The following is a 14,825-nucleotide window of genomic DNA, read 5'->3' on the forward strand; positions in this document are numbered from 1 at the left end:
GAAGAGGGGCAGAAACGGAAACTTTCATAATTCAATAAACTTTGAAAAAAAAAGTACATTCCATTGAAAAGACACAGACCAAACATCTCCTTTTGTGTTCTTAAATCTCTCTTTAAAATTGTTATTACATAATATAATATAATATAATATAATATAATATAATATAATAATATAATATAAAATAAAATAAAATTGTTTCTGGGCACCCTTCCACCTGTGGGTGGGTCAGGGAATCCTACACTCCACACTGAGTAAAGGACTCTGCGAGCTAGTCACTTGATGTTCAGGAGGAAAAAATGGGATGTGCTTATAGAAGGCAGGAATACAGCACAGTCTTCAAGTCAAACCAAGGGCAAGAGCTATTAAAATTCACATCTCTACAGTTCTGAAGTAGGTCTCCCTCCTCAGTAGAAGGCGAGGGTCAGAAACCCTTGTGCTGTGTCTTTAAGCGCACTGTAACCTTAAGGGAGGTGCTCTTGTCACTCATGCCTTATTAGCCAATCAGGACCTCCAGTAAAAACTGCCAGTCAGAACCGGTGCAGAGCCCTTCCGGGAGCCCAGTTGCAGGCTTGGCTTTGCGGAAGAGCTGCCGCCGTTTCTTTTCCGCTTGCTGTGCTGCTGCAGGGAGCTGTGAAGGGGCTATGGGTGAGCTGGGAAGCCACGACATGGTGAGTGAGGAGCTGCTGTCCTCCTATGGGAAAGAGCAAATGAGGAGTTTCGAGAGCCTGTGTGGCGGGTGCTAACAGGGCCCGGGTGGGAATCTGCAGAGTCCCTGTCCTGTGAGTCCCCCAGCAATCCGAACAACTTCCTGGACCCAGGCACAGGGCTCTGCATAACTTCTCTGTGGGCTACATCTGTGCAGATATTGGGAGCAGAGACCTATGTGTAGAAACATTTGGAGTCAACAACAACATGCTTTAGGTTGTCAAACTTGAACAGATCGAGTTTCTCCAGTATCTGCTTAGACGTTCAGCACTTTGCATTAACATTTCATGTAAGATCCATTCACAGTTAATTTTGTGTAGGTTGTAAACGTCATTTCTTGCACTCCACTACTTAGCTGTGATGTAGAAGGGTAGAATTGGTTATTACAAAAGTTAATTAAGATTTAGTAGAAAGTAAGTCTCACAAAGAAGAATATAGATGAGGGAGGGCTGCTTCTGAAACACTGCGAAGATAAGTATAAGCGAGTGAGGCCTGGTAGAGATAAGGGTGTTAGGATACACATTTTTTTTTTTTTAAACCAGGATTGTCCAGGTATTTGGCTCCAAACTGTTACAAAGGAGATACCCCTGATTTAGAAGCAGTCACTAGCCTTATCTGTATATCAAAAAACAGGCTTCTACCTGGCTGCTCAAGAAGGTCACAACCTCCTTAAGGCCTGGTCTGCCTTAAAGTTCGAGTTTTCTATTGAGAAACGCCCTAGTTCTGAGATATGGGCAATGTGACACCAGGGGACAACTATTTGAAAAGAAAATATTGTTGTATTATAAACTGACTTGGTCAAGCAAGGCTTTCATTTAGCAAGGCAGGGAGCAAGCACATTCTTGGGAGAGCTAGTAACAGCCTGGGACCTAGGCCTTCAGCGTTTGCCTCAAGACTTGATGCATTGAGAATAAAGCAGAGCTCCTTCTCTAAAACCAGGAATATAGAGCTAGTAATCATCTGGGGCCACAGCCTTTGTGGACTGGTTGCTCCAGATCCCAAGAACCCAACTCTTCTCACTATGCGGAGCTATTGCTATCAGTTTCAAAGCCATGGTAGTAATATTCTTGAGATACCCTGTATTCCCCTTGTGCAACATTATTTGATTAACCTGCTCCAGAGTTTATTCCATTGTATCATAGATTCAGCTGGCTTCATGGAATTTTCCCATTTCCCTCTACTTCCCCCCTAAAAGTAGTATAGAAGAAGCTATTCTTCTTAAGAACTTACTTGGCAGCTGGGCGGTGGTGGCACACGCCTTTAATCCCAACACTTTAATCCCATTACCTAGGGAGGCAGCAGCAGGCAGATCACGGGTTCGAGGTCAACCTGGTCTACAAGAGATAGTTCCAGGACAGGCTCCAAAGCTACAGAGAAACCCTGTCTTGAAAAACTAAGACAAAAAAAATCCAAAAAACAAAACAAAACAACAACAACAAAAAGAACTTGCTTTGTATAAGACATAGCTTGTGCAAAAACCTCCCCACTCCAGCCAGCTTTTATCTCTTCTACTTTATACTTTTCCTGTCTTTTTCATTCCCTGACACCTTTACCTCTGGACTCAGTCACTGAAAAATGTTCTGCAGTATCAGATCACTGGTATGTATACTTTAGAAACAATTCTGGGAATCTCTTTGAGTGTAAGTCTCCCATCTGCCTAAATGTATAGACATGCAGTCTCCTGTCCCTATTGAAATTGTTCACAGTGTAACCTGGAGCATGACCCTAACAGAAATGTAAGGATGACAGCATATGTTGAATGAAAAATATGTCTAGGCTGGCTCTTCTTTGAGCATTAGCCAGAGATAGATGCTTGCTCTTATTAAAGAGATTTTCCTTTATTCAATGCCTAAATATGTGAAGATTTTTTTTCTCCCTGGAAATGTGTATTAATTCTAGGACAGTTGCATTTCCAGCCTTGTAGAAAAGTGTTTCTGAGATAAGTTCTCTTCTGTTGACTCAGGTGGCCTTGATCTCTCAGACTCTTGAACTCCAGGGTAATGACCTTGTTGTTCCCTATATCCCACCTCCATAATTCTTTTTTTTTTTCACCTCCACAATTCTTGAACTAAATACCCATACCACCTCAGAGTTTAAAAATTATCTATTTAAGCCCTGTAGCTGACTGTCCATTGCAGTTAGAGGAAAAGGATTTGCATGTGAGCATGGCATCTGTCTCCAGACCAGAACAGGAAGAACAGTTTATTGTGTACACTGCAGGGGAAACAGGGCAGGCAGTCAAATTCTGGAATCACCACTATGAAAAAGGACCTAATTGTGGCAAAGGGAATTAATTTATAATTTCCCAGTATGTGTTATTTCGTGCCATGTGAATGAACACAGACCACATTGGTGGTTGTACAATTTGAGAAAGTTATCTTGAGTCAATGAATATTGAATTCTCCTGTGTAGATATACTCAGTCCTGCTTGACACATTTAAGTCATCTTTGAAGTTTGAGAAACAGGCCTTTGTAACTCAGTGTGTCAGGTTACAGATCTCAGCAGCCAATGTGCCTATAGGGAAGATCAATCAGTCTCTTATTAATGTCCTTCTCTCTACTAGGGAAGGGCCTACTCTTCTACAGAGTCAACATAGCTAAGGATTTTAATCTTTTTTTAAAAAAAATTTATTTACTCATTTATTAAAAATTTCCACCTCCTCCCCGCCTCCCTTTGCCCTCCCCCTCCCCACCTACCCCTCCCTCTCTAGTCCAAAGAGCAGTCAGGTTTCCATGCCCCATGGAAAGTCCAAGGACTTTCCCCCTCCATTCAGGTCTATAAAGGTAAGCATCTAAACAAACCAGGTTCCCACAAAGACAGTTCATGCAGCAGAATCAAAACCCAGTGCCATTGTCCTTGGCTTCTCATTTAGCCTTCATTGCCAGCCACATTCAGAGTGTCCAGTTTGATCACATGCCCCATCACTCCCAGTCCAGCTGGCGTAGGTGAGCTCCCATTAGATCTGTCCCAGTGTCTCAGTGGGTGGACTCATGCCTCGTGGTCCTGACTTCCTTGTTCATGTTTTCCCTCCTTCTGATCCTCATTTGGACCTTGGGAGCTAAGTCCAGTGCTCCAATGTGGGTCTCTGTCTCTATCTCCATCCTTCGCCAGATGAAGGTTCTATAGTGATAAGCAAGATATTCATCAGTGTGGGTATGGGACAAGACCAGTTCAGGCACCCTCTCCTCTGCTGCCCAAGAAACAATCTGGGGACCTCTCCTTGGACCTGGGAACCCCTCTAGAATCAAGTCTCTTGCAAACCCTAAAATGGCTCCCTTAATTAAGATATTTACTTCCCTGCTCCCATATCCACCCTTCCTCCATCCCACCCATCTCATTCCCCCAAGCTTTACTGAATCCTCCCCTTCTCCCCTCTCTCTATCCATCTCCCCTTACATCCAACACCCACTCCACCCCGTGCACCCAAGTTTTGCCTGGCAATCTTGTCTACTTCCAATATCCAGGAGGATAACTATATGATTTTCTTATTTAGCTTCTCTAGGATCACGAATTATAGGCTCAATGTCCTTTAATTATGGCTAGAATCCACTTTTGAGTGTGTACATACCATATTTCTCTTTTTGAGTATGGGTTACCTGACTCAGTAAAGCGTTTTCTATTTCTATCCATTTGCATGTAAAATTCAATATGTCATTGTTTTTTACCGCTGAGTAAAACTCTAATGTGTATATGTTCCACACCTTCTTTAACCATTCTTCTATTGAGGTGCACCTAGGTTGTTTCCAGGTTCTGGCTATTACAAATAGTGCTACTATGAACATAGTTGAACAAATGCTTTTGTAGTATGATAGGACATCTCTTGAGTATATTCCCAAGAGTGTAATTGCTGGGTCCTGAGGGAGGTTGACTCCCAGTTTCCTGAGAAATCGCCACACTGATTTCCAAAGTGACTGTACAAGTTTGTATTCCCACCAACAATGGGTGAGTGTTCCCCTACCTCCACATCCTCTCCAGCATAGGCTCTCATTGGTGTTTTTGATTTTAGCTATTCTGACAGGAGTAAGATGGTATCTCAAAGTTGTTTTGATTTGCATTTCCCGGATTGCTAAGGAGGTTGACCATGATCTTAAGTGTCTTTTAGCCATTCGAAGTTCTTCTGTTGAGAATTCTCTGTTCAGGTCAGTACCCCATATTTAATTGGGTTAATTAGAGTTTTAGTGTCTAGTTTCTTGAGTTCTTTGTATATTTTGGAGATCAGACCTTTGTCTGATGAGGGATTGGTGAAGATCTTCTCCCAGTCAGAAGGTAGCCTTTTTGTCTTACTGACAGTGTCCTTTGCTTTACAGAAGCTTCTCAGTTTCAGGAGGTCCCATTTATTCATCGATTCTCTTATTGTCTACGCTACTGGGGTTCTACTTAGGAAGTGGTCTCCTGTGCCTATATGGATGTGTTTTCATTCTTCTACAGGTTGAGATCCAGTTGTGCCAGCACCACTTGTTAAAGATGCTTTCTTTCTTCCATTGTATAGTTTTAGCTTTCTTGTCGAAATCAGGTGTTCATAGGTTTGTGGGTTAATATCCCGGTCTTGTATTCGATTCCATAGATCGACTTCTTTGTTTTTATGCCAATACCAAGCTGTTTTCAATACTGTAACTCTGTAATAGAATTTGAAGTCAGGGATGATAATGCCTCCAGAAGTTCCTTTATTGTATAAGATTGTTTTGGCTATCCGGGGTTTTTTGTTTTTCCATGTAAAGTTGATTATTGTTCTCTCAAGGTCCGTGAAGAATTTTGATGGGATTTTGATGCGGATTGCATTGAATCTATAGATTGCTTTTGGTAGAATTGCCATTTTTACTATGTTGATCCTCCCAATCCAAGAGCAAGGGAGATCCTACCATTTTCCGGTATCCTTTTCAATTTCTTTCTTCAAAGACTTAAAGTTCTTGTCAAATAGGTCTTTCACTCCTTGGTTAGAGTTACCCCAAAATATTTTATGCCATTTTTGGCTATTGTGAAAGGTGATGCTTCTCTGATTTCCCTCTCTGTTTCTTTATCCTTTGTGTATAGGAGGGCAACCGATTTTTTGGAGTTGATCTTGTATCCTGCCACATTACTAAAGGTGTTGATCAGCTGTAAGAGTTCTCTGGTAGAGTTTTTGGGGTCGCTTATGTACACTATCATATCATCTGCAAATAAGGAAAGTTTAACTTCTTCCTTTCCAATTCGAAGCCCCTTAGTCCCCTTGATCCCCTTATGTTGTCTTATTGCTATTGCTAGAACTTCAAGCACTATATTGAAGAGGTGTGGAGAGAGTGGACAGCCTTGTTGTGTTCCTTATTTTAGTGGAATGTCTTTGAGTTTCTCTCCATTCAATTTGATGTAAGCTGTCAACTTGCTGTAAATAGCTTTTTTTATATTTAGGTATGATCCTTGTATCCCTAATCTCTCCAACACCTCAAAGGGGTGTTGAGTTTTGTCAAATGCTTTTTCAGCATCTAATGAAATGATCATACGGTTTTTTCCTTCAGTTTATTTATATAATGGATTACATTGATAGATTTTTGTATGTTGAGCCAGCCCTGCATATCTGGGATGAAGCCTACTTGATCATAATGGATAATTTTTCTAATGTGTTCTTGGATTCTGTTTGCCTGTATTTTATTGAGAATTTTTGCGTCGATGTTCATGAGTGTGATTGGGCTGTAATTCTCTTTCTTGGTTGTGTCTTTATGTGGTTTTGGTATCAGAGTAATTGTAGCTTCATAAAAAGCATTTGACAATGACTCTTCTGTTTCTATATTGTGAAAAACATAAAGGAGTGTAGGTATTAGCTCTTCTTGGAAGTTCTGGTAGAATTCTGCATTGAAGCCATCTGGTCCTGGGCTTTTTTTGGTAGGGAGGTTTTTGATAACAGCTTCTAATTCTTTGCCACTAACGTCTGTTTAGATTGTTCACCTGGTCTTGGTTCAACTTTGGTATATGGTACTTATCTAAAAAATGTTCATTTCTTTTACATTTTCCAATTTTATGACATACAGGCCTTTGTAGTAAGATCTAACCATTCTCTGAATTTCCTCTGTGTCTGTGGTTATGTCCCCCTTTTTCTTTCTGATCTTATTAATTTGTGTGTTCTCTCTTCACCTTTTGATTACTTTCGATAGGGGTTTGTCAATCTTGTTGATTTTTCTCCAAGAACCAGCTTTTTGTTACATTGATTCTTTGGATTGTTTTCTGTGTTTCTATTTTGTTGATTTCAGCCCTCAGTTTGATTATTCCCAGTCTTCTACTCTTCCTGGGTGAGTCTGCTTCTTTTTCTAGAGCTTTTAGGTGTGCTGTTAAGTCTCCAATGTGTGCTTTCTCCATTTTCTTTAATTGGGCCCTTAGTGCTATGAACTTTCCTCTTAGCACTGCTTTCATAGTGTCCCATAGGTTTGAGGATGTTGTGTCTTTATTTTCATTAAATTCAAGAAAGACTTTAATTTCTTTCTTTATTTCCTCCTTGACCCAGGGGTGGTTCAGTAGTTGACTGTTCAGCATTCATGAGTTTGTAGGCTTTCTGGGGATAGCATTGTTGTTGAATTCTAACTTTAATCCATGGTGATCTGACAAGACACAGGTGGTTACTAATATTTTTTTGTATCTGTGGAAGTTTGCTTTGTTACCGAGTTTGTGGTCAATTTTTGAGTAGGTTCCATGAGCTGCAGAGAAGAAGGTATATTCTTTCCTATTTGGGTGAAATGTTCTATAGATGTCTGTTAAGTCCTTTTGATTCATTACCTCTAGTAATTCTCTTATTTCTTTGTTAAATTTCTGTCTGATTGATCTGTCCATTGGTGAGAGAGATGTGTTGAAGTCTCCTACTATTAGTGTGTGTGGTTTGATGACTGCCTTGAGTTCTAGAAGTGTTTCATTTACATAAGTTGGTGACTTTATATTAGAGGCATAGATATTCAGGATTGAGACTTCCTCCTGATGAATTGTTCCTGTAATGAGTATGAAATGTCCATCTCCATCTCTTCTGATTGATTTTGGTTTGAAGTCAGTTTTGTTAGAAATTAGTATGGCCACACCCACTTGTTTCTTACGTCCATTTGCTTGAAAAACCTTTTCCCAACCCTTTATTCTGAGTAGGAGTCTGTCTTTGTGGTTGAGGTGTGTTTCTTGTAAACAGCAGAATGTTGCATCCTGTTTTCATATCCAATCTCTTAGTCTGTGCCTTTTTATAGGTGAATTGAGTTCATTGATATTAAGTGATATTAATGACCAGTGGTTGTTGACTGCGGTCATATTTTTATTATTTTTTGGTAGTAGAGTTTGTTTCCCATCTTTGAGTTGTGCTTGTGAAGGGTCACTAGATGTCTGAGTTATTGTAGGCAGTGTTGGCAATATTGGATTCCTTGGGTTGTGATTTTCCTTCTATTACTTTCTGTAAGGCTAGATTTGTGGCTATGTATTGTTTAAATTTGTTTTTATCTTGGAATATTTTGTTTTCTCCATTGATAGTGAATGATAACTTGGCTGGGTATAGTTTTCTGGGCTTTCATCCATGGTCTCTTAGTTTCTGCAGTACCTCTATCCAAGACCCTCTGGCTTTCATTGTTTCCATAGAGAAGTCCATTGTAAGTCTTCTTGTAATTCTTCTCCTTCTTCAACCCCTATTATTCTTAGGTTTGATCTTTTTATTGTGTCCCAGATTTCTTGAATGTTTTGTGATGAGAATTTTCTTTGATCAGAGTGTTTATTTTCTCTATGGTGTCTTCAGAATCTGAGATTCATTCTTCTATCTCTTATATTCTATTGGTTGTGCTTGTTCGTTTACCTAGGTTTTCCATTTCCAGCCGGCCCTCGGTTTGTGTTTTCTTCATTGCCTCCATTTCAGTTTTCAATTCTTAAACTGTTTCCATTATCTGTTTGATTGTTTTTTTCTTGGTTTCCCAGGGTGTCATTTATGGATTTACTCATTTCTTCAAACTTTTTGTTTTACTGATCCTCTATTTCTTTAAGGGAGTTATTCATCCCCTGTTTAAGGGACTCTATTGCTTTCATAATGGCACTTTTTTCCACTTCTTCTGGATTAGGGTGTTTAAGTCCTTGTGTTGTAAGATCACTGGGATCTGGTGTTTTCATGTTGTTTTTCAGATTGTTGGAGGAATTCTTGCCTTGGCGCCTGCCCATCTCTTCCTTCAAATGCTCTCCAATGGATTTTCTGGTACAGGGTCAGGTTCCCTTGTTGGCTAGGGACCTTTCCCTCTGATGGGTCTTCTGCTACAGGATCAGTGCCCCTTGCTGGCCAGGATTCTAGCTGACAAAAGTCCTACCTTGCTGCAGGCAGGCTATTGAAACACAGTAAGTCCCTCCTGCCAGGTTGCACTTACCACCCTGTCCCAGCGCCCAAACAGGCTGAGTTGGGGGATTTTATTGCCCTGAGGAAGGGAGGAAGAAGGGAAGGGATTCCTGGGTGAAAGCTGGGATGGGATAGGAGGTGAGAGGGCTTAGCAGGGTGGAGCAGCCCCTGCAGAATGACCAGGGAGTTAGGGGGGTCAGGTAACATCTGTGCTCTTTTGCTGGCCTTCTGCCACATGTCAGGAGCACATTTACCCCTCCGCTGGATCTTCTGCTACAGGATCAGTGCCCCTTGCTGGCAAGGAATCCCGCTGACAAAAACCAAGGATTTTAATCTTAAAAATACATGATTTTTATAATTATAAAAAGTCACTTACTGGTTTCATTTTTAACATTTTCTTAAAGTGCATTAATGTTCTGTCTTTATTTGTTTCTGTTCTCCATTGTTTCCTGGTCATTAAGAATTTCATGGTGCATGACTTTAATTCCAGCACTGAGGCAGAGACAGGTGGATCTCTCTGAGTTCAAGGCCAGCCTGGTCTATAGAGCTAGTTTCAGGGCAGGCTCCAAAGCTACAGAGAAACCATATCTCGACAAACAAAACAAAAAAGAAAAAAAAGAATTTCATTCCATCTGGGAGGTGGTGGTGAATCCTCTTAACTCTAGTACTTGGGATGCAGAGGCAGATGTGTTTGTGTGAGTTCAAAGCCAGCCTGGTCTACAAGAAGTAGTTCCAGGGCAGCTAGAGCTGTTACACAAAGAAACCCTGTCTTGAAAAGAAAAAAAAAATCATTTCTTTTTTCTCAAGTGCAATTGATTTATTTGTTTCTCTTGAGAGCAAAACTTCCTGTAGCCCAGACTTACCTGAGAAATGCCTCTGCTGCCCAGTGGTGGGAAGTCAGCCCTGCAGCTTCTTTCATGCTGGGCCTTGACTGGTAAGTGAGGATAAGAGACCTTTCAATGAGTGTCCTCCAATCTCTCTAACTTTTACTGGGAGTTTACAAATGAAGAAGGACCAGTGGAGGAATTGAGTTCACTGACCAACTTTGAAAGTGATGTAGTCAGAGCATAGAAAGGGAGGGGCAGAAAGGAGGATGAGAGCTTTTCTGCGTTGGCAATAGTTGTTATTAATAAGGAGGAGTCAGGTAATGAATTTTAGAGACTCCATAAATTTCCTGACTTGCCATTTCTTGTGGTCAACAGACCAGGGCAATCATGATTCAGAATAAAGTACTGACCTTATCATGTAACCAAATCACTGCAGTTACACTAGTTTAAACAATATAGCGGATCTGTGTAAACATTTCTGGCCCTGCCCAACAGTCCTGTTATTTTTCAGATTTATTATGTACAGTCTGAGATAAAAGGTGTGAGTAATCCTTGATGTGCTGTTATACTAATCCCTAGTCTCTAGAGCACTTGGCCCTAAAGCCAGTTTTACCTTTCAAAATAATTATTTGAGATAAAAACTACATCTTATCTTATCCACAGTCTTTTTCTTGACTCCATGCCCTACTACGACTCCTCATTATTTTCTAATTCATGACATCTTTTATACTTTAACAACAGTCACTGTTTGACTGTGACCTTTGTTTGGCTGCAAGGCTTCCCAGCTAAGAAGCAAAGCGTTGGCTACACTGGAAGTTGAATGTGTAATGGAATGGTCATTCAAAGGACCCTGTACCTTGGATGAGGAACAGAAAGTGCTCTGGGAGAGTGGAAGATGTCTACTAAAATACATCTTTCCAGACTAGGACCCTGTTTGAGCTTGAAGGGTAGAGCTAGGGAGGACCACGCTGTTTGAGTAATTTGATCGCTGATCATCCAGTAGGGGATTTGCTAATAGCTGGGTGACCCTAGCTAGTGAGGGACTTTTGCAAGGCATATCAATAGCAGTAACTAGCTAGCAGGTTCTTTCCAGGATGCTTTTCAACTTCTGCTGTAGGGAGTTGTAAGGAAGATTGCAAGCCATGTCATGGTCAGTATGCGTTATTCATAGCAGATCTGCTGCATTGTCATTTCTGCTGGGACTTGGATGGACCATTTATTAGACTGTGGTTTTGATGGTTCATGTAGTGACCTGGGCAGTAGCCCTTGTCTTTGGAGCCTCCTTGTGTGTAATTTCCTGGGGAAGGGAAGGCTTCCCAGCCTTGGGATGTAAGGATATGATGCTAGTCCAGTGAACAGGCACAAGCATTGCTTTTGTGGTGCATGGTGGGAAAATGAATTGGAAAAGTGAAGATCTAGTTTCTAGAAGTTCTGAATATTGCATTCCACTTTCAGATTTGATTTATAAATATTCCAAATAGTTTAGGAACTTGTGGAAAGAGGTGATGTGAATCAGCCTTTAGCAATAAATGAATAGAATGCTTTTAACTTTCTGCTACCACCAGCCACCATAGTGCGATTCAGTCCAGTTCCAGGGGAGGAAGGAGGTTTCTGATGTAGAGAGATTTCTCAGGAGTCTTTGGTGTTATGCAGTTTTATAAGGTAGATTTTAATATTTCATGCCATAATCTATGTGGCAGAAAGTAGATTTCAAATTATTCTTTCATATTGTTTAGGGATTGGGCATCAGTGGGACTGGGTTTGCCTGAAACCACAAGTAACCATAAGTGTCTGCAGAGCCATGGCTGGAGATTACCTCCATTTGCAAAGAGAGCTTTAGAACATGGGTCTTATGTGTTTTGAATATATATATATATATATATATAATCAATATATTGATTATATATATAATCAATAGCTGGAAAGTCATAAGCATAACAGTTTATGGGTCACTTTGAATTAATTTTGTGCAAGTTGTGAAGTCTGTGTTTTTTTTCTCTCTCTTTATTCTTTCTCTCTTTCTCTTTCTCCCCCTCCGCCCTAAGACGGTGTTTCTCTGTAGCTTTGTAACTAGCTCTTGTAGACCAAGCTGTCCTCAAACTAACAGAAATCTGCCTGTCTCTCCCTCCTGAGTTCTGGGAATAAAGGTGTGCAGCACCATCACCTGGCTTATTATACTTCTATACACATAGAATTGTATAGCATGGGGTAACAGTGGTCAAAATCACACTTTTCCTGGCTGAGTTTCCTTTGGTCTTTTGATTAATAGTTGACTATATTTTCCTTCCTTTGTTCTTGGCCTTTTCTCTCCATCCTCTTTATTCTTTGACAAATATTTTACACATTCTTGATTGTTGTAGGTAGCATTTTGTTAAGTATAGAAGTTGTATTGTGTCAGTCTGTGTAGTATTTTTTCATAATCCCATTGAGCATTCTGAGTACTTCTACTGTGACTGTAGCTCTTTAATTATTTTTCCTGTTCTAAATTTTGGGCATTGTCATTGGATTATATTTACTTTATTGTGGAAATTTACCATATACAGCCTCTTATATTGATGCATTATGTTCTCAAGGATCATTTATTTATTTCTTCAGTTATTTAGATTGTGTTGTTGTTAATCTGTGAAAGAATTTGGTCTATTGGCCAAAAAGTGTCATATGTCTTGGCAGGTGGCTCAGTATATATTCTTTTTGGGGAGAACCTGAGTTCAGATACCAAATCTCAAGTTAGCAGCCTCCTAACTATCTACTATTCCAGATCCAGTGGGTATGACACCCTCTTTTGTATGTCGCCTGTACACATATAGAAGATATTTTTTATCATGCGCAAACATTCACAACAAATAACAATAATCTTGTTTTCAAAAGTGCTTGTGATTTATAAAGCAAAACAAGTTGCTTAGGTCTTGACCAAGTTTTCTGTCCCACTAGGTCCCACATCTGTATAGTCCCAAATAAACACACAGAGTTCCACATTAATCATAAACTTATTGGCTTAGTATCTCAGGCTCTTCTTTTAACTAATTCTTACATCTTAAAATTAGCCCATTATTCTTGTCTGTGTTAGCCATGTAGCTTGCTACCTTTTTCAATGAAGCAGTCACATCTTGTGTGCTCGGTGTCTGGCTTCCTCTGTGCCTGGATGACGACTGCAGACTGAAACTTCCCTCTTCCCAGAATTCTTGTTGTCCCATCTCTACTTCCTGCCTGGTTGCCCTGCCTTTACTTCCTGTGGAGCCACTGGACAACCAGCATTTATTTAAAATACAAGTGACAGGGTAAAAGACCGTTGTCCCACAGCACTTCGCTCCCCTCTTTAAAAAAAAAAGAACTCTGTATCTAATATTCTTTGTTTAGCCTACTCCTGATCATTATCCATAACAACTTGTAACCAACATTCTAAACAAAGGAAAATATCCATAGTCCATTTTTTGGGAATATGGGCATAGTTTTCCAGGCTACTTCTTGCTGATTGGGGATGCTAATAATTTTACAGGAACCTAAAGAAAATTTAGAATCATTGTCAAATTCTGACTGGAAAATTCTGTGAGCCTTGATCATCTCAGGCAGCAGCCCTGAATTTGTTCTGGATGTAGAACTCAGACATCTGGGCCATCTGCTCCTATTGGAGGTTTTTTAGGAGGTCTTCCTTGATCAAACCTGATTTTTCATAACCTGGAATGAATCCACAGCCTCTCATTTCCTGAGAAACAAAAGCAAAACCTCTTCCCCATATCTCTTGACTTCAACTTTGAAATCAAGTATTTTCAAAATACCTATCTTGGATTAATTCAGCAGCATTTATAAACAAATATCTTTTTACAGCTGTTGCTCCTTCCTCAGAATTTAATCAATTCAAAAAGGACATAATAACATACAATATCCAGAATATCTGTGTATTTTTCATCTTTATGTGGCTTTATTTTAACCTCTATTTCTTTTCTTTTCTTTTAAATTTTGGCCTTTTGAGACAGGTTCTCTGTGTATCTTTGGATGTCCTGGAACTTCCTCTGTAGACCAGGCTACCCTTGAACTCACAGAGATCTGCCTCTGCCTACCAAGTGCTGGGATTAAAGGTGTGTGCCACTACACCTTGAACTCACAGAGATTCATCTACTTCTGCAGTACACATGATGTATATACCTGCACCCACACAAAAAACAGAAACCCACTTTGTGGGCCTGGAGTTCTTGAGCAGTGCATGCTGCCTGTCTTCAAGCCCAGGAATCTGCTAGCTCCTGACTCCAGAGTCCTGGGATTAAAGTATGTGCCACCACAACTATCTGAGATCTTTTTCATATGACCACTAAATGCTAATGTTGGCTGTGCTTTGAAAAAGTATATCACATGTGGGCTAAAAATTTCTGACCATACTACTTATGTTGCTACCTTGTAGTGTGGAAGAACGGGCTGTGTCCCACCGCCTGCCTAGCTTAACCCCCGAAATAACCACACAGAAATTGTATTAATTTAATTACTGCTTGCCCCATTATTTTTAGTGTCTTATTGGCTAACTCTCATATCTTGATTAATCCATTTCTATCAATCTGTATATCACCACGAGGTCATGGCTTACCGGGAAAGATTCTAACCAGCATCTGTCTCAGGCAGGAGAATCATGGCGTCTGCCAAACTTTCCTTCTTCACAGCATTCTGTTTTGTCTTCTCTGCCCACCTAAGGGCTGCCCTATCAAAAGGCCAAGGCAGTTTCTTTGTTCAACCAATGAAATCAATACATAAACAGAAGAACCTCCTACACCATTTCCCCTTTTTTGTTTAAAAAAGAAAGGATTTTACTTTATCATAGTAGAATTACAGTTACAATATATATATATATATATATATATATATATTACCTTTTATCATAACAGAGGAAAACTATAATTATAACTATCTATTTTTTAACTCCATCAAAGACTCCAGAAGGATATAATACTACCTAAGTAAACAAGAAGTAAACAGCTTTTAAAACTCTAAAAATGAC

The 14,825-nt window shown here is 40.0% G+C and overlaps 1 protein-coding gene across 4 annotated transcripts in view; it reads left to right on the forward strand.

Moving 5' to 3' along the window:
* The first annotated feature begins 547 nt into the window (after positions 1-547).
* LOC125390930 (uncharacterized) overlaps positions 548-14,825 on the forward strand; it is a 37,404-nt gene continuing 23,126 nt past the window's right edge. For 2 of the 4 annotated variants that reach the window (XM_087897276.1, XM_087897275.1), the window contains exon 1: positions 577-668. Coding sequence is in view for 1 of the 4 variants with exons in the window: in XM_087897271.1 (XP_087753397.1) it covers positions 642-668 (27 nt within the window). In the remaining 3 variants the exon portion in view is untranslated. Of the gene's footprint in view, positions 669-14,825 lie in introns of all 4 variants that reach the window. The other 2 variants (XM_087897271.1, XM_087897272.1) reach the window with 2 other exon arrangements.

This window comes from Myodes glareolus, chromosome 16 (genome assembly GCF_982192425.1).
Source record: "Myodes glareolus chromosome 16, mMyoGla1.1, whole genome shotgun sequence".
Taxonomy (NCBI): domain Eukaryota; kingdom Metazoa; phylum Chordata; class Mammalia; order Rodentia; family Cricetidae; genus Myodes; species Myodes glareolus.